Source organism: Vanderwaltozyma polyspora, genomic scaffold (assembly GCF_000150035.1).
Source record: "Vanderwaltozyma polyspora DSM 70294 KpolScaffold325 genomic scaffold, whole genome shotgun sequence".
Taxonomy (NCBI): domain Eukaryota; kingdom Fungi; phylum Ascomycota; class Saccharomycetes; order Saccharomycetales; family Saccharomycetaceae; genus Vanderwaltozyma; species Vanderwaltozyma polyspora.
The window spans coordinates 747-22,086 of NW_001834548.1; the positions used below are offsets into that span (position 1 = coordinate 747).

General features: G+C 34.2%; 12 protein-coding genes across 12 annotated transcripts; 4 read left to right on the plus strand and 8 right to left on the minus strand.

The window, feature by feature from the left end:
* Positions 1-543: 543 nt before the first annotated feature.
* Kpol_325p1 (uncharacterized protein) lies at positions 544-3,174 on the minus strand (the record flags this gene model as incomplete). Its single annotated transcript, XM_001642470.1, has 1 exon — positions 544-3,174. One exon carries the CDS (start codon positions 3,172-3,174, stop codon positions 544-546), a length of 2,631 nt encoding a protein of 876 aa, XP_001642520.1.
* Positions 3,175-3,711: 537 nt separating this feature from the next.
* ZNG1 (GTP-dependent zinc transferase) lies at positions 3,712-5,031 on the minus strand (the record flags this gene model as incomplete). Its single annotated transcript, XM_001642471.1, has 1 exon — positions 3,712-5,031. The coding sequence occupies one exon, from the start codon at positions 5,029-5,031 to the stop codon at positions 3,712-3,714; it is 1,320 nt and encodes a 439-aa protein (XP_001642521.1).
* Positions 5,032-5,300: 269 nt separating this feature from the next.
* On the minus strand, positions 5,301-5,801 carry IMG2 (mitochondrial 54S ribosomal protein mL49; the record flags this gene model as incomplete). Its single annotated transcript, XM_001642472.1, has 1 exon — positions 5,301-5,801. One exon carries the CDS (start codon positions 5,799-5,801, stop codon positions 5,301-5,303), a length of 501 nt encoding a protein of 166 aa, XP_001642522.1.
* Positions 5,802-6,506: 705 nt separating this feature from the next.
* Positions 6,507-6,731, minus strand: HUB1 (ubiquitin-like protein HUB1; the record flags this gene model as incomplete). The annotated part of the gene is made up of 1 exon (XM_001642473.1): positions 6,507-6,731. One exon carries the CDS (start codon positions 6,729-6,731, stop codon positions 6,507-6,509), a length of 225 nt encoding a protein of 74 aa, XP_001642523.1.
* Positions 6,732-7,456: 725 nt separating this feature from the next.
* Kpol_325p5 (6-phosphogluconolactonase) lies at positions 7,457-8,491 on the plus strand (the record flags this gene model as incomplete). The annotated part of the gene is made up of 1 exon (XM_001642474.1): positions 7,457-8,491. One exon carries the CDS (start codon positions 7,457-7,459, stop codon positions 8,489-8,491), a length of 1,035 nt encoding a protein of 344 aa, XP_001642524.1.
* Positions 8,492-9,006: 515 nt separating this feature from the next.
* ERS1 (cystinosin-like protein ERS1) lies at positions 9,007-9,786 on the minus strand (the record flags this gene model as incomplete). Its single annotated transcript, XM_001642475.1, has 1 exon — positions 9,007-9,786. The coding sequence occupies one exon, from the start codon at positions 9,784-9,786 to the stop codon at positions 9,007-9,009; it is 780 nt and encodes a 259-aa protein (XP_001642525.1).
* A 577-nt stretch (positions 9,787-10,363) lies between these two features.
* ARC35 (Arc35p) lies at positions 10,364-11,359 on the minus strand (the record flags this gene model as incomplete). Its single annotated transcript, XM_001642476.1, has 1 exon — positions 10,364-11,359. One exon carries the CDS (start codon positions 11,357-11,359, stop codon positions 10,364-10,366), a length of 996 nt encoding a protein of 331 aa, XP_001642526.1.
* Positions 11,360-11,943: 584 nt separating this feature from the next.
* On the plus strand, positions 11,944-12,297 carry Kpol_325p8 (Tkp4 protein; the record flags this gene model as incomplete). Its single annotated transcript, XM_001642477.1, has 1 exon — positions 11,944-12,297. The coding sequence occupies one exon, from the start codon at positions 11,944-11,946 to the stop codon at positions 12,295-12,297; it is 354 nt and encodes a 117-aa protein (XP_001642527.1).
* Positions 12,298-12,472: 175 nt separating this feature from the next.
* Positions 12,473-14,365, minus strand: ZRG17 (Zn(2+) transporter ZRG17; the record flags this gene model as incomplete). Its single annotated transcript, XM_001642478.1, has 1 exon — positions 12,473-14,365. One exon carries the CDS (start codon positions 14,363-14,365, stop codon positions 12,473-12,475), a length of 1,893 nt encoding a protein of 630 aa, XP_001642528.1.
* Positions 14,366-14,928: 563 nt separating this feature from the next.
* On the plus strand, positions 14,929-15,438 carry TRX3 (Trx3p; the record flags this gene model as incomplete). The annotated part of the gene is made up of 1 exon (XM_001642479.1): positions 14,929-15,438. One exon carries the CDS (start codon positions 14,929-14,931, stop codon positions 15,436-15,438), a length of 510 nt encoding a protein of 169 aa, XP_001642529.1.
* A 960-nt stretch (positions 15,439-16,398) lies between these two features.
* On the minus strand, positions 16,399-16,983 carry Kpol_325p11 (uncharacterized protein; the record flags this gene model as incomplete). The annotated part of the gene is made up of 1 exon (XM_001642480.1): positions 16,399-16,983. The coding sequence occupies one exon, from the start codon at positions 16,981-16,983 to the stop codon at positions 16,399-16,401; it is 585 nt and encodes a 194-aa protein (XP_001642530.1).
* Positions 16,984-18,824: 1,841 nt separating this feature from the next.
* Positions 18,825-20,537, plus strand: ABP1 (Abp1p; the record flags this gene model as incomplete). Its single annotated transcript, XM_001642481.1, has 1 exon — positions 18,825-20,537. One exon carries the CDS (start codon positions 18,825-18,827, stop codon positions 20,535-20,537), a length of 1,713 nt encoding a protein of 570 aa, XP_001642531.1.
* Between the last annotated feature and the right edge of the window lie 803 nt (positions 20,538-21,340).

Below are 21,340 nucleotides of genomic sequence, written 5' to 3' on the forward strand. Positions count from 1 at the left end.
AGAATCAATCATGAAGTGGACCTTTAACACCTCTTATTATATTGTCAAGAAACATCGTATATCAGATAATAGTAATAATGACATATAGTTCCACTACTAATTTCTCAATGTTGGCGATCTACGACAACATCGTAACAAGATCTTTCGACAGAATTCTGAAATCTTAATCACTACTCTCGAAGTCGACAAAATCAATAGTTTATATCAGAGATACGTTAATGACAGTGGTGGTAACAAAAATGCCTTCCATTGATTTATCTTCATCAAAGAAGACCCACATACACTTCTGTAAGGTATGGAGAGTGGACAGGAGGAATACGGATAAATATTTGCGAATATTAGAGAATATATATATCATCCATATTATCTATGTGCATTTAGTAATTTGTAAGAGTCGAAAAGTATCGAGTAACAAAGGAAATGATCTATAATACACAACTACTTTAATTAATTTGGGGATAAACAAATCATCTATAATTCCCCATATTTCATCTCACTGATAGATTAATATATTATCTGTTTAGAGATAGATTAAAATGCTTCTTAATTTGAATTAGTATTAATTTCAGCGGAAGAGGCAATTTCTGACTTGACCTCTTCTTTTTCAACTCTTGTAGTTGTGCTACTTGACTCCTTATTCTCGTTTAAACTATTTTCTTTGATATCGGAAACTGGTTCAACTTCTTGGGCTTCTAATTTAGAGTTTTGCTCTTTGATAGAATTATCGGTCTTCGAAGCATCTTCTTCCTCTTTCTTAGCCTTTTCTGCTTGTAGTTTAACCCTTTCTTCTTCTTCTGTTTTGGCTTTTTCTGCTTCTAGTTTAGCCCTTTCTTCCTGTTCTTTCTTGATCTTTTCTGCTTCTAATTTAGCTTTCTCTTCTTCCAATTTCAACTTTTCAATTTTCAATCTCTCTTCTTCTTCCCTTTTAAGCTTCTCAGCCTCTAATTTTTCTTCTTCTACTTTCTTAAGTCTTTCAGCTTCTAATTTTTCAGCTTGAATCTTTTTTTCTACCTCAATTCTAGCAAGCTCTTCTTCTTCTTCTTGCTTTAATTTATCAATTCTGATTCTTTCCTCTTCTTCTTGCTTTAATTTATCAAGTCTGATTCTTTCCTCTTCTTCTTGCTTTAATTTTTCCGCTTCCATTCTTTCTTCTTCTTCTTTTCTAGCCTTTTCAGCATCTAACCTTGCCTTTTCAGCCTCTAACCTTTCCTTTTCTTCTTCTAACCTTATCTTTTCATTTATAATTCTTTCTTCCTCTTCTTTTTTGGCTTGAGCAGCTTTCTCCTTCTCTTTCAATTCCATTAAAACTTTAGCTTTTTGTCTTTCTAGTTCTTCTTCCTCTTCTTTTTGTAATCTAAGCTGTTCCTTTTCTAAATCAACCGCTTCTGATTCAATTTCTTCTGTTATTTCTAAGCTAGAGTTAGTAGATGAAGAAATAGATTCAACAGGTGTACTTTCAGTAGTTGAAATACCAGTACTCTCGACATTTTCTTGAACCTCAGAAGAGGTTGATGGTTCTTCCGGTAAATCAGTCTTGTCTTCAATAGTCTTCTCAACTTCAGTTTCCTCTTGAACTTCTTTTTTGATAAGAGTTTCATTCAATCCCTTTAGAACTTCAGATTCAGAGCTTGACTTCATATCTTCAATGATTTCAGTGTAAGACATGTATTCGTCCCTATCGAATTCATCAAAAGCACCAGTATATTCTGAAGTATCTTCTTCTTCTTCTTCTACCTCAGAAGGAGTGGAAACGGATGAGGTGACCATAGATGAAGAGGTAGATGGAGAAGTAGAAATTGATACTTTCTCTTCAGAAATGGAAGTAGGAATGGAACTAGAACTGGAACTGGAACTGGAACTGGAACTGGAACTGGAACTGGAACTGGAACTGGAACTGGAACTGGAGCTGGAAGAGACAACAGAGGATGTAGTGGATGAACTCTTCAATTCTCTGCCAATTAGGGTAGTTTGTTTCAAAAGGTCATTTAATACAAAGTAAGCAGAACTGTCATACTTGTCAATGTATTTTTCCTTGGTGTATAAGTAAATTTTGTTGTGAAGATCATTTTGATAGGCAATTTGCGAAGCATACGCCAATACAACAATAAGAACAAAATTCCTAAACAAGACCCATAATTTACGCCAAATTGAAGTAGAGTTAGCAAAATTTGCAGGGATGTCAATTACATGGATTGTGTTAGCGGCAGAAATACTTGCGACATATTTTGAATCAGGAGAAAAAGTAATTTTAGTGATAGCAAAATTATGAACTTGCTTAAATGTTTTCCCCATGGACAAATCTTTCAATTTAACAATCGCAATTGAGTTGTCACTAGTAGCAATAGCAGCTAAATCACCTAATAGGTCAACATCCATTGAGGTAATACTCTTAAAATTTTTAGTGACCAGTTTACTTTTCAAAATAGTGATATTACCACTTTTCAAGCTTATCTTTGACATCATGATACCGTTTCCCTTTTTCAAAGAAGCTGCCAACAAGACAGTATCGTCATTTAAGAATCTAATTTTTGATAAGATCCAATTTTTATCGAAATCAGTTTTCCTAATAATGAACCTCCCGGTGACAATTGAGATTACTTCTAAAGTCGAAGGAGTAATATAACTAATGACTTTACCATCAGGAGAAAAATGCATATCTTTCACATCATGTCCAGTTTCAATTTCATATTTTTCAGACATATCTCTTGGATCGATGATTCTAATAACAGTTGGTATAGCCGAAGAAGCTATAGCACCAACCGATGCATCTTTGCTCAAGTAGATCAACTTGGTGTAATCCTCAGCATTTTTAGAATTGTCAAGATCAATCCCAGATATAAATTTCAAATGCTCATTTTCATAGACAAACTTCCTAATATGATGATTACCTTCACCATTTTTAATCTTTTCACTATTCTCATTACAACCAACCAAAATCAAATCATTAGTAGCATCCAAAGTAGTCGGAGAATCATCGTTTGGATCCAGAGTTATCTCACGAAATCTCTTCAACACTTTCTTCTTATTGAAATCAATCCTAACAGCAGTGATTTTATTAGGAATACCATTATTGCCCTCACCACCACCACCAGCAACTAACAAAATCCGTCCATTCAAAAACTTGGCACCATACAAAGGATACCCAACATTATATATAGAAGTTTGAAATTTCATCACAAATCCCTAGTCTTATAAACTGAAAACCAACTGGGCTTAAAACTAAAAAAGGTTCCTTGATATTGTATTTAGTACACGTATAAAACTGAAATAGCTTGCTTTGCCTTCAAAAAATTTAAATCAATTCAGGAAAACCCCCCACAAAATAAAAGGGAACAAACTAATTAACAACAATTAAATAAATTGAACCAGTACAGTACCTCTCAATCAATCGATATTATACTTCTTTACCAACTTATCTTGTCCTTATCACAACCAGAATTTTTCACTTTCTATTCTAAATTATATCTTATATTTATATATTAATTTTTTTTTTCACCTCCCAGTGAAAAAAGTGTAGTGCCCCCAGTAACCAGCTGAAATTGGTGATGTTGTTATGTCAGTAATAAGAAGATGGTCATGAACAGAGCTGTAAGCTATATAAAGGTATACAAATGCATTTTGAGAACGTATCGTAGATCAGGTGGGATGTGGTTTGTAAGGATTGTTTTTTGTTTTACTTTCTTCCTTTTATTTTTGTAGGGTTTAGAATGATTAGTTTAAGATTTCATCGAGAAACTTTTGAACTTTATCTTTATCAAGATATTTGCCAATGAAAACTAGTTTACATTGGGTGTTATTTGAAACGTCAGTTCCTGGTAGTACGTCGTATGTGTCTCTTACTCCTTGAATTACTTTTACTTTTAGATTTGGACTTGAATTTGGACTTTGGGTGTCTTCGATTATGATGAGACCCTTTGTTCTTTGGATTTCCCAATCTTTGGTATCGTTAAAATGTGTAATCCTATCTGATTCCGTGTATACTACTCCAAAATCTCTCCATAGCAATACTTGTAGGAATTGTTTTAAGAATTTTTGGAATTCAAGTTCACTTTTCAATGGCCTGAATGTCAGCGTTACTGTGTTCATTCTTGGATCGTGCAATGTTGGTCTTGCAATGTTAATCTGTGATTCTACATCGATATTGTCGTACGCATGTAGGTCTAACAATGTGTCTATTGGTGTATCTCCATATTTTGTGTTATACATAGGTGCCATTGAATTTATTTGTCTGACTCTATCTTCAATTTTTGTAATGAAGTTTGGATCATTTTCAATTTTGTCAAACTTATTTAGTAGAATTCGATCAGCCATTGCTATTTGGAAATGTGCTACTGTTAAATTATTCTCCATTATCACTTTTTCACCGTGCCAGTGAGTCTCTGGTGAAATGTCATCCAAACACTTTAATACATTTTCGCTATCCAACACAGTGATAATACCATCGATATAAATACAACTGTTCAAACCTTCGTCTTGCCAAAACATCTTGGCAATTGGTGCAGGGTCAGCTATACCTGATGTCTCTAAGAGTATATAATCAATTTTCCCAGGTGATCTAGTCACCATATCTTCGATGGCTTTTACACCAATATTTTTCAAGGAACAACAAAGACAACCATTACCTAAATCTAACCATTCTTCATAAGATGCAGAACCATTTCTAATAGTCATAGCTTTTTCAATCTCACTCGAATCGCCAAATTCATTCAATATAACTGCAATCTTTTTATCAGAACCTTTCATTGCAATCATCTCTAATAAAGTCGATTTCCCTGAACCTAAATAGCCTGTAATAATTGATATTGGAATTTTTGAAGTACTTGTCTTCGAGGAAGCATTATTGATAATGATTCCTGATTCTTCAACTTGTTTGTTGGCTCTTGATAATTTATTCTCACTGATGATATTAATACCACCATCACTTTTAGTATTATTTAAAATTTCAACAATATTTGATTCAGTGCCAGTAACTAGAGATGGAAGTTCACCATCTTCATCTTCCTTATAACTTAAATCTTTCAAAGCTGACATAGGTGCAGAAGTATGTATCCAGTTTCCAATAAAACCCCAAGTCGTTCCCTTGTATTGGTATTGCTTCTTTAACTTTAAAAATGGTACTATTAATAAGTGATAAATAATTTTTCAAAATGTACCTGAGATGATATATTTCTTATATATGAAGATTAGGGAGAAGGCTCAGGATAAGGTTGATTATTATTACTATTTACAAATGAATGAACTATTTATATATGTATTTATAAATATGAGTTTATGTGTATGTATGAATGTTTGATTATATTTTAAAATTTTTTCGAAAGAATATTTTTAACAATATCTACAACATCTGCGTATATGATTAATTTATTTGATTGTTGCTTGATAACCCACTTATCTTTTGGAATATTTGGTAACTGCTCTTGTAATTCTAATTTAAATTGATTGATATTGCCATTTATTTTTCTAATTTCTGTAATTATCTTCGATCCTCCATTAATCTTTTCAGAATATACAGGTAAATTCCCATTAATCGATCTTTTAACGGAATAATGTCTGAAATTTTTATTAGAATTGCTTACCAAATCATTGATTGAAATATCTTTGGTAGTTGGAAATATAGGTTCTTTATTACTAACAAATTCATTCTCAAAGAAATTCAACCTTTCAATAAAGCTTGCCTTCATTTCAATCTGAGGGTCGATTGTAGTGTTGTCGACATTATTTTGCAAAGACGATTGGAATCTTGTAAATGCAATACGATTGCGTGGCACTATCTTAATAGCAGCTGATCCACTCTTTATCATGATATATGTAGGTTGCTGGTGGTCTCTGGATACTCGATTGTAGGTTTGATCTGGGTGGATTTAGTATGGGCTTTTAAATATATTTTGGTTTTGGTATTCAAAATGGTAAAAATTTTGAGTTAAGATGTATTACCCGGTGTAGTCACGTGTATGGCATGTGATTGGCTATTATTACACAAGATTGATAACATTAACAGATGACGCAATACACACATACATGTATATACGCTTTGATGTGCATCTTCATACACAAGCATGGTCACTATCATATTATAAGGATTATAATTATACACTCTTAAATTAGTGAATTATACATTGTTTGTGATCTAAATAGTGCTACCATCATTGTGTTGGCTAACATTAGCTAGTTAAGATATATGTCAATACTACCTTCACTATAAAAACAGATACAATAGTCCGTGTTGGTTGACTGAAAAATACTCAACATGTATCTTGGGCGTTTAACTTATGTTTGTCTAGTTGCTAAATGTCTTTTACGAATGAACACATTTTATGTCCTTTGTACATTATAATCTCATGACCCATAAGTATGTGTACTAAGGAGGAGGGAGTCTCCAAAGTCATACGTTCAGAGTCTACCGACGCTCATTCCGCTTCCATAGAGCATTATCTATTCTTTTTCAACACCTCCACACACACGCATTTTATCTACATATACAGCTGGACTATATCGTGAATATCTATCTAGGAATAATACAACTCCAGATGTGTGCCATTGTGTATTTCATAATCTTCGAGTGTAATGTGATCCTTCAACACAGAATTACCCTTTTGCAATACCAATTTCTTATACGATGACCCACCCATCTGTAATGAAACCATTTTCTTAAAATCTTCTACCGTATCTTCTTCCAAGCACTTGACTACAATCTTCTTACCCAATCTATCACTTACAATAACTTCTATCATACTTTGAGAAGTGCTTTGTGCTTTTCCCTTCACCCTTCAGCAGGTTCTGATATGATCTGCTCTGATTCGATCTCAATCATAATGTTTCATATCCTTTATACAGATATATATATATATATATCTGTATGTATGCATAACAACGATCCACTTCTCAGTTGAACATAGGCTCAAGAACATTACATCACATGATATTCACATGTTATATCATATTTAACGAACCCCCTTCAACACCCCCCTGCCTCCCCGCCCCTTCAAAATCTTCGAACTATTTGAAAAATCATCAACCTCAGCCAAACTCAACATATTTAATCTTCAACCCAAAGGTGAAAATATAAAGTGATATTCAATTCACCATCGAAGCTTCCAATCGGTTATATTACTTCCAGGTTTGTTGCTTTTCAAGGTTGCTATTTTGTAGAGTTCTGTTATATCCAAATCAATTCCCAATTGCTAGAGAATTATAAGTTTTGTCAACCACAACCAGCTACTTAATTGAAAGATAATAAGTATACTATACTACATCTGAAGATTTATATTTGCTTTAGAAACCATTAGTCTGATTCTCATATCTTTGTTGTCCAATTCGTTATATTTCACTGATTGCCTCAACTGCTATTACAATTTGTTTAGATATACACTTTCGCTGTAGAAAAATATTTTTTTTTATTTGTCCTTCTTATTTAATTTACACTTACATTGGCTTTGCTCCCTATTAATACCTAATTATGACTACTACTGTGCCTAAGATCTATGCCTTCCATGAGTTCTCTCAAGTGGCAGATGCTGTTGCTGACTACGTGGTATACGCCCAAAACCATGCCCTATTGAAAAATGTAAAGAATGATAGAAAACATTCTAATATCTCGTTACACAGTGTCAACAATGATGACGATAGCAATAACTCAAGTAGTACTGTTCCTGCAGGTAATTTGAATTTTGCTAAATCGGAATCATCTCAATTGTTGAACAAGGAAAATAATAATTCGGCTGTAAAATCAACTAAAAGCTTATCCTCAGTTTCAGGAAGTTCGAAATTTAGCAAAGCTAAAAAGGATCCAAGATTTAAAATCGCTCTTTCTGGTGGTTCTCTGATTCAAGTTTTACATGAAGGTCTGTTGAAGAGAGATGATGTACAATGGGGTAAGTGGGATATTTATTTTGCAGATGAAAGATTGGTTCCTTTCGAATCAGAACACAGTAATTATGGTTTAGCTAAAAGAAAAATTTTCGATATGATAGAAACTGAGAAATTCGGTAAACCAAATATTTACCATATTGATGAAAGCCTGATAGATGATCCACAAGAATGTGCCGATGATTATGAAAAGATTTTAATAAAAGGTTTCGCAGGTAGGGATTCTGTCAAATTACCCATGTTTGACTTATTCCTATTAGGTTGTGCTCCTGATGGGCATATTGCTTCTTTATTCCCAAACTTTCAAGAAAATTTACGTGAAAAATTAGCTTGGGTCGTGCCTGTCACTGGTGCTCCTTCAGGTCCAACTGAAAGAATCTCTCTAACAATCCCAGTCATCTGCCATTCTCACAGATTAGCCTTCGTTGTCGAAGGTGCTACAAAAGCCCCAGTATTGAAAACAATTATGGAAAGACCAGAAAAGGGTTTGCCAAGTAGTATCGTCAATGAAGGTGCTGCTGGCCGTGTATCATGGTTTGTTGATGACGATGCTTTATCAGATGTTTTTGTGACTAAGAAGACTTATAAATATCGTTCAAACCAGTCTAATGAATTGGGATTATAAGAATATTAAGTATCAAACCACCCTCCCCATTCTCCTCCTCCCTCAGAAAAAAAATTAATACTAAAATATAACATAATTTTGCATTTTAAAAGGAAAAATTGAATCATTTGGAATTTTTCTTATACTATTCATTACCTATCTCTATTATCTTTTGTTATTCCCTCTTCATTATTTTAATCATAAAGAAAAAACTATTAACTATAATTATCATCAATTTGGACAAGCTTATAATACTCCTGTTCCACATATAATTCATGAGAAAATACTTTAAAATCCTAAAGCCTCTTCCTATATATCAGTATATTTTTGTAAATATTAAATTACTTATTCTATGATGTTATTTTATTAGTTTGGATATATAAGTCTATGTCTATATATTCCTATAAAGAGTTATTAGTTCTCCGTTGTAATTGAAGTTCATTAAGGTTTTACTGAATCGATCAGTAGTGATTCTACATTTGGATGGGATGGTCGTAAAAGACATGTGTATATATGAATTTTAAAGTCAATTGATATCATTTTATCTTTCTGTATAAACTCCATTGGGATATGAAAATAAAATCGAATACTAATGTTACCAAGCCTAGTCCAATTTTACCAAAATTGGTTATGAATATGACAAATGTGAAACCATCTTCGTAATATAATTCTAATATTAACTGTAAAAGAGATGCAATCCCACCAACTGCATCTAATAAGACACCTTTGATCGAAAACCCTTTCATAGTTTTCCTTTCATAGTTATGTTTAACTTGTGGAATATATTTAATTAATGACATGAATAATTTTAAAGTGAATAATTTATTACAATACGATAAAATATCATTGTTGTTCCAACCATAGGTTTGAATATCGTAATAGAAATGTATTGTAATTAAAACAAATACAGTTAGTGAAGATATCAAAAATTTCTTATAACTTGGTTTCATTCTGGAATGTTTCTCAGAGTTAAATCTCCATAACTTTGGATAACGTACTTGGCTTAATAACACCAAATTTAATATCAATCCATGAGTAGTATAAATTAAATCGAAATCTGTCACTTTAGGTCTCGAGATGTCATCTTCAGTAATAGTATTTAATTCATAGTTTTTAACTGGAGACATCCAAGAATGCAATTGTAAATATAATGAAATAGTTAGATAAAAATATCCAACAGTATTTAAAATTACAAAATCTGATGAAATTGCACTAGATGATTTAAGTCTCCAATTGGTTACCACCGGTGTATACATCGATATCGACCATGATACTACATAAATAAAACCTAAAATTTCATCCAGTGATACAACCATCTTCCAGAGTGGTTTATCATATAATTATGATCCTTGATTGAATACAAATCTGACAAACAATGGAACAGATCCAATTTGAACAATTAAAGGTTGAAATAAAGTTTATCCATTTGAAATAGTATCGAACACGTATTAATGCTTATCTTAAAACCTTTATTTTTCATTTTTCCTTCATTTCGAATCGAATCATTGAAATCAAATGGTTGCCATGATGATGTCGAATGCAACAAGATCGAGATCATCGTTGATTTGATATTCTTTACAGGTGACTGGAAAATTATGTTTTACGTATTCACATATTGTGATATAACAGAATTGTTTAGAGTATCATTAGTTGAATCATTTGATTTGAACTATATAAAGTACATTACAGAAAAAGGTCAAGAATGACGTAGTAAATATACAAAACTATATATAATGAAGGGGAGCGGGTGAGAGAAGAAGACACGCCCAATCACACACACACATACATATACAATTATAATTTCTTGTTGTTAAATTAGTTTAATCAAATGCAGACTAAGGGGAAATAGTGTATATATTTTCTTAATTTGTTTTCATTTCATTTACTTTTCATTTAATAAACCATTTTTCTACCTGTGATAGTTCTTCTTGTATGTTGTTGGGTTTCAGATTCGTTATCTTCTTCTTCGTCATCTACTTTAGCTCTGTTCAAAACTTTAACAAATGTATCCACTCTGAATCTCATTCTTGAGTGCATGTAAGCTTTTGAACATTTGATGTGGTAATGGAAATAATTTCTGAATAAAGTTAATTGGGAAACTGATGAAAATTGTAATTCCTCCGTTTGGAAATGACGTGGGAAAAGAACAAATGTTATAAATCTTCTACTTGAGTCAGCTTGGACATTGCGTGTGGTTTTTTGATTTTGTAATTCTAATGGTGGTTCATGAGAGACCAGGACTTGTGGTGCAGATTGGATACTACGGTTTCTCTTTCTAGCATCAACAAATTCTTGTAAGAAAACTTTACCCAAAACTTTATCGGTTTCATCTTGGAAAACAGTTTCAAAGATAACTGTGATACGATCATTTGAAGCTTTGATGAAAAATTGTTCATCGTCTCTATGTTGAATAGCATATAAGGTTTTAGAATCAATTGAGGAACCATCTTCTGGTATAGGTAAAGTACAAAGCTGAGCGAATTCTTGGAAAGCTAAATGGAATGGGAAGCTTAAAACCATGGTTTTCAATAGAGAAACTTGAACTATTGAATCTTGATTCAAAGCATTTAAATCAATTTGTAAAGTGAAATCGTAACCAGGTTCTGTGTTATTAGAAACCGATACACCAGCAGCGTTAGCATACTTGGATTGTAAAAACGAGACCAAGCCATTGTTTGGGTCACATTGTAAAACACTTTGCCAAGCCTTTGTCCTAATACTGACCCATAAAATAACTTTGTTGTCAGGAGTATTAGTAATATGGAAAGTAGTATAATCAAAATCAGAGACAATACGATCCAATGTCAAAGGAGCACCTTTCTCATTGGCTTCGTAAGCCTCTGACAAAGTCTTTTGTATCAACAAGTTATGCGATCTTAAATGTAACATATTTTCGGACTATTAGGTTTATTATAATTGTAGAATATATATTTTTCTTATTCTCCTTTCTGTTATATCTTTCCTTATATATAACAAAATTATCCTGATAGATAGGCACTCCTCCAGAGAAATCAGACAATTCAGAACACACCAATTGCAACGGATATATTAACACTAAGCAATCTGAACAATTGTTAAGCACTGTAACAGATCAATTAACCCTGAAATACCACTTCAAATTTCAATAAAGGTGGTCCTTGTAAGTAACAATATTTTTCTTTTCAATGGTTTTATTCCATTTTTTTTCTTTACCCCTATCAGTTTCCAAAATTCAAAGCTAGCAGGCTAATGAAGAAAGTTTTGGTCACGTGCTATACCATGTGATTTTGTCTTTTTTGGGTTGTTGTCATGTGACTTCGTATGATGTACGTCACATGACTAATGAAGGGAAGAGAAAGAGGAAGAGACCGAGTAGTTGGAGGAGGGCAGGGGTGGGGAGAGTATAATTGATAAATATATATATTTAATTGTCAGAATTATGAGGTAACACGTGATCTAGACGTATTACGACATTATTCATATAGGATAAAGAAATGTTACTTTACACGAAAGTATTACTGACGCTGAAAACTTTTCCAACAATGTATATAAGAAATGATGAGATCTTAATTGACACTTATCATATGTACTATATTCCCAGGTGTATATTTTATACTTTAATACACTGGATCAATATCAACTTATTAAGAATGTCCTTGGAAATAAATAAAGAATCTATTATTATGAACGATTCGGTAGAAAATCTACAACATAATTCTCTACATCTATTTACATATAATCAATACATCTGGTATATTAGATTCAGGTTGAAGGTTGGCCCCGGTGGTAGCAGTGTTCTTATGCAGCTATATTATTTGCTTTTTGGCGCTGCGATATTGAATTGCTAATGCGGTTACGAAACTTTATCTTTAACTATGATGAATTAAGTATCATTATATACGTTGTTATAACTAGAGAATGAACCAGTCAAACCAGTCAAACCGGTAGATCGAAGTGACAGCAATTGTGGGGTTTATTTAAAGACCAGGTTCATTTTTTGAGTATCTGTATTGATTGAAATGATTATACAATGTCTATATCTATTGTTGCTTCTGCTGAGGGTAGGACTTGATTTATGCATTTGTCTATTGCCAGTCGTAGAGCCAGTTCTTCGTTATTGGAACCACCTTTTAAGGATATTTTCATTAATACGATATACGTTTGAAAGTTTACTTTTGATATTAATAGATTGTTGTAATCCAGGTGACATCTAGATTTAAATTCTGATAAACTCTCTATCCTTTCTTTCAGTAAAGACTTGATTATAGTTGGATTGTTTGATGTCGAGGATTTCTCTGAAATTTTCGATGATGACGATGATGACGTCACATTATTCGATATCGTTTGTGGCAAATCAGTCAATGAGACTTGTCTTTTAAACTTGGAATCGATCTCTCTCTTTGGTTGTTCCAGTTCGTCCATGTCCAATAGTGTCAAGGACGGTAATGACGTCGTAGAGAACCCCATTAATAAAATTGTTGAAGTCCATTCAACAATTGTTAATCCGTGTATAATAATTAATCCGGCAAATAAACATGCAGATACATAATCCGCTATATTTGCATATCGATTCACTAATAAGGGATAGAAAAATAAATATACCGTATAGGCAATTGTAACAATTGGATTTTTCGTCTTTAATTTAGAATTTGTATTAGCGTAATATATCTTGTATAATGCTAATGATGAAAATAATAAATTCAACAGTAGTGTCGAATACCAAAGTTTGAGACCATTTTCGCTGCCTAGTTGGATATTCGAACCATGTGAATGTGGAATGTGCGTTGCTAATTCGTCGTGATTGTCTGTGGAATTAGAAAATTCAACGAATAAAACTATCAGTTCCTCAATAATGTGGAATAACAAATCTAACCCTACAAAACATAAAGATATTGCTAATCCAAAACTTAATAATACGTCGATACGATTCAGTCCAAACGGGAATGTTATAGTACCAGTAGACCAGACTTCAAACTGTGATAGGTTTTCTGCAAAAAGAATTGCCAATGAACCTATAATATCATAGACTATGAAATGCGATAATGTAATGAAATTGCTCCACGATTTAGTATGACCCAATGCAAAAACTGTAATACACATGACTAACTCTGAAGCCATAATACCTAAATGATAGTATGCTTTTGGCCATGGTAAATTAGATAAAAAATCCCTAAAATCTGGTATTGGTAATGCCTTGGCTATATTTAATGGAACTTTAACTTCAGGTTCTTGAAAGAAATTCATCGAAACCGACGAATGTTTATATCTGTGACCTTTACGGAACGATGCTCTTGAGTTTGCATTTCCTGCAGAACCTTGTTGTGGCTTCAAAGAGGAAGAATTAAAATTGAAAGGTGATGTTTTCGAATCACTGCCAATTATCGATAGTCTTTTCTTTCGGTTTTCAGGAGACATTGATCTTAATGGTGATGTTGATCTCCTAGGTGATTTTGATCTTTTTGGTGACTTTGATCTTAATGGAGGAGGAGCCAATTGAATAGTCGGTACATACTTCAAAGATGCTCTACGGCCTTCTTGTATTACAGGAGAATTAACACCGGTATTGTTTGAAGACACTGAAGTGTCTGCCCCACCAGACCCACCAGACCCACCAAAACTAAAGGAAGGGTTATAGATTATACTTGAACTTGAATTATTGCCGTCTTGGGAAGAGTAAAAAGAAGAGTTTGGTCTTGAAAATGGGGAATTGATGAGTGGTTTTGATTGTTGGTTATTCAGATTATTACTTTTAGGACTGCTAGTAGTATTAAAAGGTGATTCTGGACCAGCATGATTACCTTGGAAAAATGAATCCATATCGACCTTTGGAGAGGTAGGAGAATCTTCCTCCTTTATCGAATTCATAACTGGAGTCGATACAGAAGAATGGAACCTTGAATCGGTGGGAGTCTCCATCGTTGCACTGTTTTAATCCTTGGTACTATATTTATATATATATATATATATATTTTTCTGTGTTGTTATTTTTAGCAGAATACTTTGGTAATTTAAAGAAAGCTTCTCTACTAAAACGCTATTCTCCTTCGATGTATAAGTGAAATCAAACTATGAAAGGGCTGAAAACCAAAGCAATAAATAGTATTAATTACTCAATACTAGCCCAACAAAAGATAAATATATGCAATATATTGTGCCCAATATACTCTATCAAATTAGCTATAAAGGAACTAAAACAAAGAGGGCAAAAGACAAAGAAATGTGTATATATATATAAAGAGTTCACACTAACGCTCCCAATATCGAATCAAAACAATAATAGCAATATCAGCACCACACCTACAACCCAATTCACAGCACTAATTCGATTACAACTACTAAACAGACTCCTCTTAAATAACAAATTGACATTTCAATTTGATTAGCTAATTATAGTTAGAATAACGATTTTTTCAATATCGAACAACAGGCTAATTCGTCATAATATCAATGACAAGACGATAGATCGATATTTCAAAAATATGATGATTTATAATATAATTGTTGTTTTAATGTTTGAATCAACTTATGGTGGATGGGAATCTAGCAATCATCAGGGAAATTATATTGTATTCGAGTGTATAATTGAAGATATGTTGTTGTTATCCAGTGTTAGAAGTGGCAGTAAATTACTATTGTTAAACAATTTTTATAGGTTCAAATCATCCTATGAATCAATAGTGAAAATTAACGAACTTAATGAGTTTAAGCAGAAGTTGATTGATAATAAGAATGGCTTGTCGGTGATTGATTTTTATGCAACATGGTGTGGGCCATGTAGAGCCATGGCACCACATTTATCTAAGTTTGTCAAAGAATATCCAAATGTCTCATTTTATAAAATTGACGTTGATGAAAACCCAGATATTGCACAACATTGTGAAGTCACTGCAATGCCAACATTTGTATTGGCTAAAAATGGTGAAATCATTGATAAATTAGTTGGAGCTGATCCAGTTGGTCTTGAGAAGACTATCAACGAGAATAAATAATCGTGATTCATATATCTGATTTTTCAAAGTTCTTTGTGGGGATGGAAATGGCTTCCCATCATCATCATCATCATCAGGATCATCAGACTGATCTCATCATTCTTTTGATTTCAATTTAAATATTCATTATATTGTATCTCATCATTCCTCTTTCTATAGTTATATTTACAATTACAAATAGTTAAATAGTCTGTGATATTTAGATTTATTTAATATTAATACTATTCGATTGATCGGTAGAGAGGGAGTTCCTGTTGTTGAAAAGGGATGGTGCTCTAGATTCAGGATATATATAAGTGATGGTAGCTATAGTATACAATAATGGTTTACTTAAGTGTTAGTGGTGATGAGGGAAAGGCTGGGTTGAGAAGGGTGTGGTACCCTAATCATAAAAGGATAGATATGATTATTCTCAAAGATAAGATAAGATAAAGTGAAGTAAAGTGAAGTAAAGTGAAGTAAAACAAAATAAAATAGAATAAAATAACATAACATAACTTAACATAAAATAAAATAAAATAAAATAAAATAAAATAAAATAAAATAAAATAAAATAAATCTTTTAATTTTGTTAAAACAATATAGTGAATGCATTTTGGTGGATATTAATTTAATATTTCAGTATAACTCAGTGACTGTTTTAATTTATATTTTATAATTACTCTTTTTTTAATTTAATTTAATTTAATTTAATTTAGTTTAGTTTAATTTAGTTTAATTTAATGTATCGATTTATCAAATTACACCTATATCCTGATTGGAGATTGATGGATTAGGCTTAGATCTCTTGCATCTCTGGATCTATCGATAGTATATATCCTCAACTTTGCTCCAAAAACCATTGATTAATTATAATTTTGACTTTAACTTTAACTTTAGGGGGAAGGGGAGGAGGGAGGGTGTTTCCAACCAAATAAAAATACATATATATATATAGAAGAGTTATTGGATTTGTTCCCTTCATGAACTGGCACCTTTGTTTTGTATAGATACAGATGGTAGTTGTGTTGGTTGGCCATAGTCCTTTTGGTCGCCGGCAGCTGCAGAGGCGGCAGCTGCTACAGTAGGTAATGAGTTTTCATGAGACGTTTGCATTGCGTTTAATTTTGGTAGATGTGTAGCATCACCTCTGATTGCACTGAATGTAGTTGAAGTAGGTTGTGGAGGAGGGGCGCCATATTGCGGTATTGTTTGTTGTTGTTGTTGTTGCTGTATCTGTGGAGGTTGTCCCTGTTGTTGTTGTTGTGATTTATTATCTTGTGGTTGATATGTGCTAATTGAAGAGATCTGGTGATCTCTTTGGGATATTTCTAGTTTCAGTCTATTGATTTCTTCTTCGTAGGATTCTTTAACTTTTCTATGTGTCAATTCCAATTCGTAGACTGTATTTCTCATTTGTTGTAATTCATTGACTTGATGATTTAGTTTTAGTTCGAAATCTTTTTGGTTTTGGATGGTCAAGGATTGCACTTCTTGTGATACGTTGTTGAATTCCAATTGGATTGCGCTTAACAATTCTTCTACTCTGCTCATTTGGGATCTCATAAGTGTGTGTGCAGGGGTGAATTGAATTGAATTGAATTGAATTGAGTATTGCGAGGTCAATTGTATAATTGTATGATAATTGAATTGGAGCCAGATAAGTTTTGTAATATAGTTGTGTAATAGTTGACCACAAAGCAGTAGGAAGTAAGATAGAGGATGGAGTGGATGTGTAGGTATCGGTGTACCAAGTGTGAAGTATAATGTGAAGTAGTTCAATTGGAGTGGATTGCAGGACGGAGTGGGATAGAAGCAATAAGGTATAGTATAGTATGGTATGGTATGGTATGGTATAGTATAACACAATTTAATATAATGTAAAGACAAAATTTTGAATAGAAAGGATTAAAGTTTAGAGAGAAGTGAAAGTGAAAACTGTTGATAGTAAGTAATGGTAATGGTAATGGTAATGATAGTGATAGTGATAGTGATAAGAGTGGCAGAGGGTACTTACCACTTCTAACGTGAAAAAGTAAAACGTAAAAACGTAAAAACGTAAAACTCACAAGACAGACAATTCTAAGTACGTGAGTAGAGTAGTGTTGCATAGTAAGGTAATGCAATGTATGATGTAGTATAGTATAGTATAGTATTGTATAGTATTGTATAGTATTGTATAGTATCGTACGGTAGATGGAATGAAGTGAAGTGAAGTGAAGTGAAATTCAAACACACAACACACGGCGCAGTGGGGGTAACGTGTAATGTTTTCAATTCATTCATTCATTTGTCTCTCTCTGCACCCTTTTCTGGTTGTGGTTCTTCACTCACAAAGAGCCAAGCGACGTCATCTCGTACGTAACCAGCACACCACACACCACACACCACGCCCAATGCACACACAGAGAGACAGCGCGCATGTTTTGAGGGGGAGGGGAAGGGGAAGGGGCAGCACGCTCATCGCAACGCAGCGCAGCGCAACGTATAACACCAGTGAACCGAACCGAACCGAACCGAATTGGGAGATTCCACTACCAGACAGACAGACAGACAGACAACACATGCAAGCATACATGTATTGTCTGTTTTGTATTCTGATATGTGTACTGTTTGTGTCGTCAAAACGTCTCTGTCTCTGTTGGTACAATCTGACATCCGCTAGTTCCAGACACTGATAAACACCACTTGTATGGATACAAAACTATCCAACTATACGTTTGGCATCCTCGCTTCCTACAACAGGGCTGCTTATCTAACTACACCTCTTTGGTATAACGTCGAACTATTCTATAATACCAAGCCAAATCTAATCAAAGGTAATCAAAGGTAATCAAATCTGTCCACACACCCTGATGTCCCTCCCACCGTTGTTTAACCGCCACCTCTCAAAACAACTGTCTGTTGTCTTCCGTGTTATGTGACTGTGTGTTCACGTGCTCCTGTCATGGTTCCGGGTAAGCACCCTCCCGTTCTCTCCATCTCTTGTCCGTCTCACCTTGGTCTTGTTCTTGTTCTTGTTCTTTTTCCATTCCGGGGTCCGCTTCACTCCCTCCAACGGAACAGAATAGGGTTGCAAAAATTATTCAATTTTGAATTTTATTCAACGTTTCAAGTTCCTTTCCTCATTAATCCCATTCGAACCACTCAACTCAACTCAACTCGTTTCATTTCACTTCGATTAATTGATTCATCGAATGTACCAGAAATGTACGAATAATTCAAAATCGTATCTCTCCGAAATTAAAACAATTTGTTATTACAATTGAGTTCTCTTGTCTTCTCTCTCTCTCATATATATATATATATATATATATATATTTCTGCTCACTCTATTCATATCCTCAACCACCCTATCCTAGAAACAGACTTAATCATAACAAAATTGTCACATATATCCTTTGATCATGGCTTTAGAACCAATTGACTATACTACTCACTCAAGAAGCATCGAAGATGCTTACCAGAAAATCGTAAGAGGCTCAGATCCTGACACTACCTGGTTGATCTTATCCCCAAATGCAAACAAGGAATACGACGCAGACTTGCTAGGTAACGGTTTCACCGATTTCTTACAATCCTTTGACGATACAAAAGTTCAATTCGGTTTAGCAAGAGTCTCTCCTCCTGGTTCCGACGTCGAAAAAAATATATTGATCGGTTGGTGTCCAGACTCTGCTCCAATGAAAACAAGAGCTTCTTTCGCTGCTAACTTCGGTGACGTAGCAAATAACGTATTAAAAGGTTACCATGTCCAAGTCACTGCTAGAGATGAAGACGATTTAAACGAAAAGGATCTCTTAATGAAAATTAGTAACGCCGCAGGTGCTCGTTACTCAATTCAATCCACTTCTTCTTCTTCTTCCTCCGCTCCTGCTGCTTCTTCAAAACCAAAAGCAATCTTCACTAAGAAAGCTCCTGTTCAGACTCAATCTCAACCTGAAAAATTAGATAAACCATCCATCCAAACTCTACCTCCAAAAAAATTTGTTAAAGCTGAAGAACCTGAAGATGACTGGGACGAACCGGAAGTTGAAGAACGTGATTTAACTGAAAATCCTTTGAAACCTAACCAATCCAGTTGGAAGCCAGTAGGCAAAGTTGATTTACAAAAGGTCATAGCTGAAGAAAAGGCCAAGGAAGATCCTCGTTTGGTCCACAATTCATCTGTCGTTGGTACTAAACCACCAGTTAACTCCGGCTTTATGAAAAAGGATGATGATGATAAAGTTATAAAAGGTTTCAGAACTGAAAAATCCCCTGCTCAAATATGGGCAGAAAAAAAGGCTGCTCAAAATAAATCATCTACCTCTCCATCTTCATCTTTCGATAGACAGAAACAGCAACAAAAGGAAGAAGAACCTATTGATGACGATGAACAAGAAATGGGCGTTAATGATTTAAAATCAAGATTTGAGAAGTTCTCTGCAAGCTCCGAACCACCAGTGATCAAGCCAATGAGCATATCGAAGCCTCAGCCAGAAGCAACACAACCTGTCAAAATGGACCCAAGAAAGTTTGGCACTCCGTTACCTGGAATGCACAATGAGGACGAAGATGAAGAAAAAGAAGATGAAAACGACGAGTGGGATGAAGACGAAACTGAATCTAACCCAACCCTACCTTCTAGAAACACAATTGAAGTTGAAACCGAACAAGCCGCTGAAGAAGAGGAAGAAGTCCCAGTCAGAGTTGACGAGGAAATGGAAGAAGAGGAAGATGAGGAAGTTGCCCCTCCAAGTTTGCCATCTAGAGGTGGTGCTGCTGGCCCTCCTCCACCAGCTCTTCCTTCAAGAAACACTGAACCTGAACCTGAAGAAGAAGAAGAAGAAGAAGAAGAACTGGCACCAGTCTTACCTTCAAGAGGTGAACCAGCACCAGCATCAGCATCAGCTGGATCAGTTCCACCACCACCACCAAGAAAACCAGCTCAATCTGGCGGTCCATCAGCAGTTGCTGAATACGACTACGATGCTGCAGAAGATAACGAATTGACATTTGTTGAAGGCGATAAGATCGTTAACATTGAATTTGTCGACGACGACTGGTGGTTGGGTGAACTGGAAAAAACTGGCGAAAAGGGTCTGTTCCCAAGCAATTACGTTTCTTTAGAAGACTAACAAGAACATAAAAACCAGCCCAACTAAAATAAAGAACAAATAAAATAAAATAAAATGACACGATCACGTTAAACGCCCAATCCAGTAAACGAACCAAAATCTTTGACACTATTTCAATATTATTGTTTATAAGTATATATATTATATGTATATATGTATGTATGTATGTATGTATGTATGTATGTGCATATAAGTTATCCCCCAATACTAAAATCAAAATTATTCTATACTGATATAACTGGAATGCACCAGCGACAGAGACATCAAGAACCAATACAATATAAAAGTGAAAATTAGTACACAAGGGGAGGGTGGGGGAGATAGAAGATATATTCTACCATTTCCTTTCCAATGCGGATAAATATCTCTGCTATAATTACATCTCATGCCCTCGCACGTGACCTTATTCTGAATCAGGCAAAAAACAGCCAAACAGAAGGGGAAAAATAAAAAGAAAGGCCGAAAAAAAAACTAATCAGTACTAAAACACACGCACAGATGAAAGCCAGCATCAACCCGTGCGGCAGTTCTTCCGCCTCCTTTTCTGGGTGGTCCTTTTTGCTCTGCCCCTGTTTCTCTCTCCTTCCCCCGCTCGTTTATAATTATATTCCCGATGGGTTTTCGAAAAGTTTAATTTTAAACATGAAGTTGGATATAAATATCAATATAAATACCAATCGAAATCGAATTCGAAATCGAAATCGAAACAGTTGTAGTTTTTTGGTTAATAGATAAAATCAATTACTCTTTGAAGGATCTGAATTGTGTGTAACTTATTGGCAAGGCTGAGCAGAACTGGACTG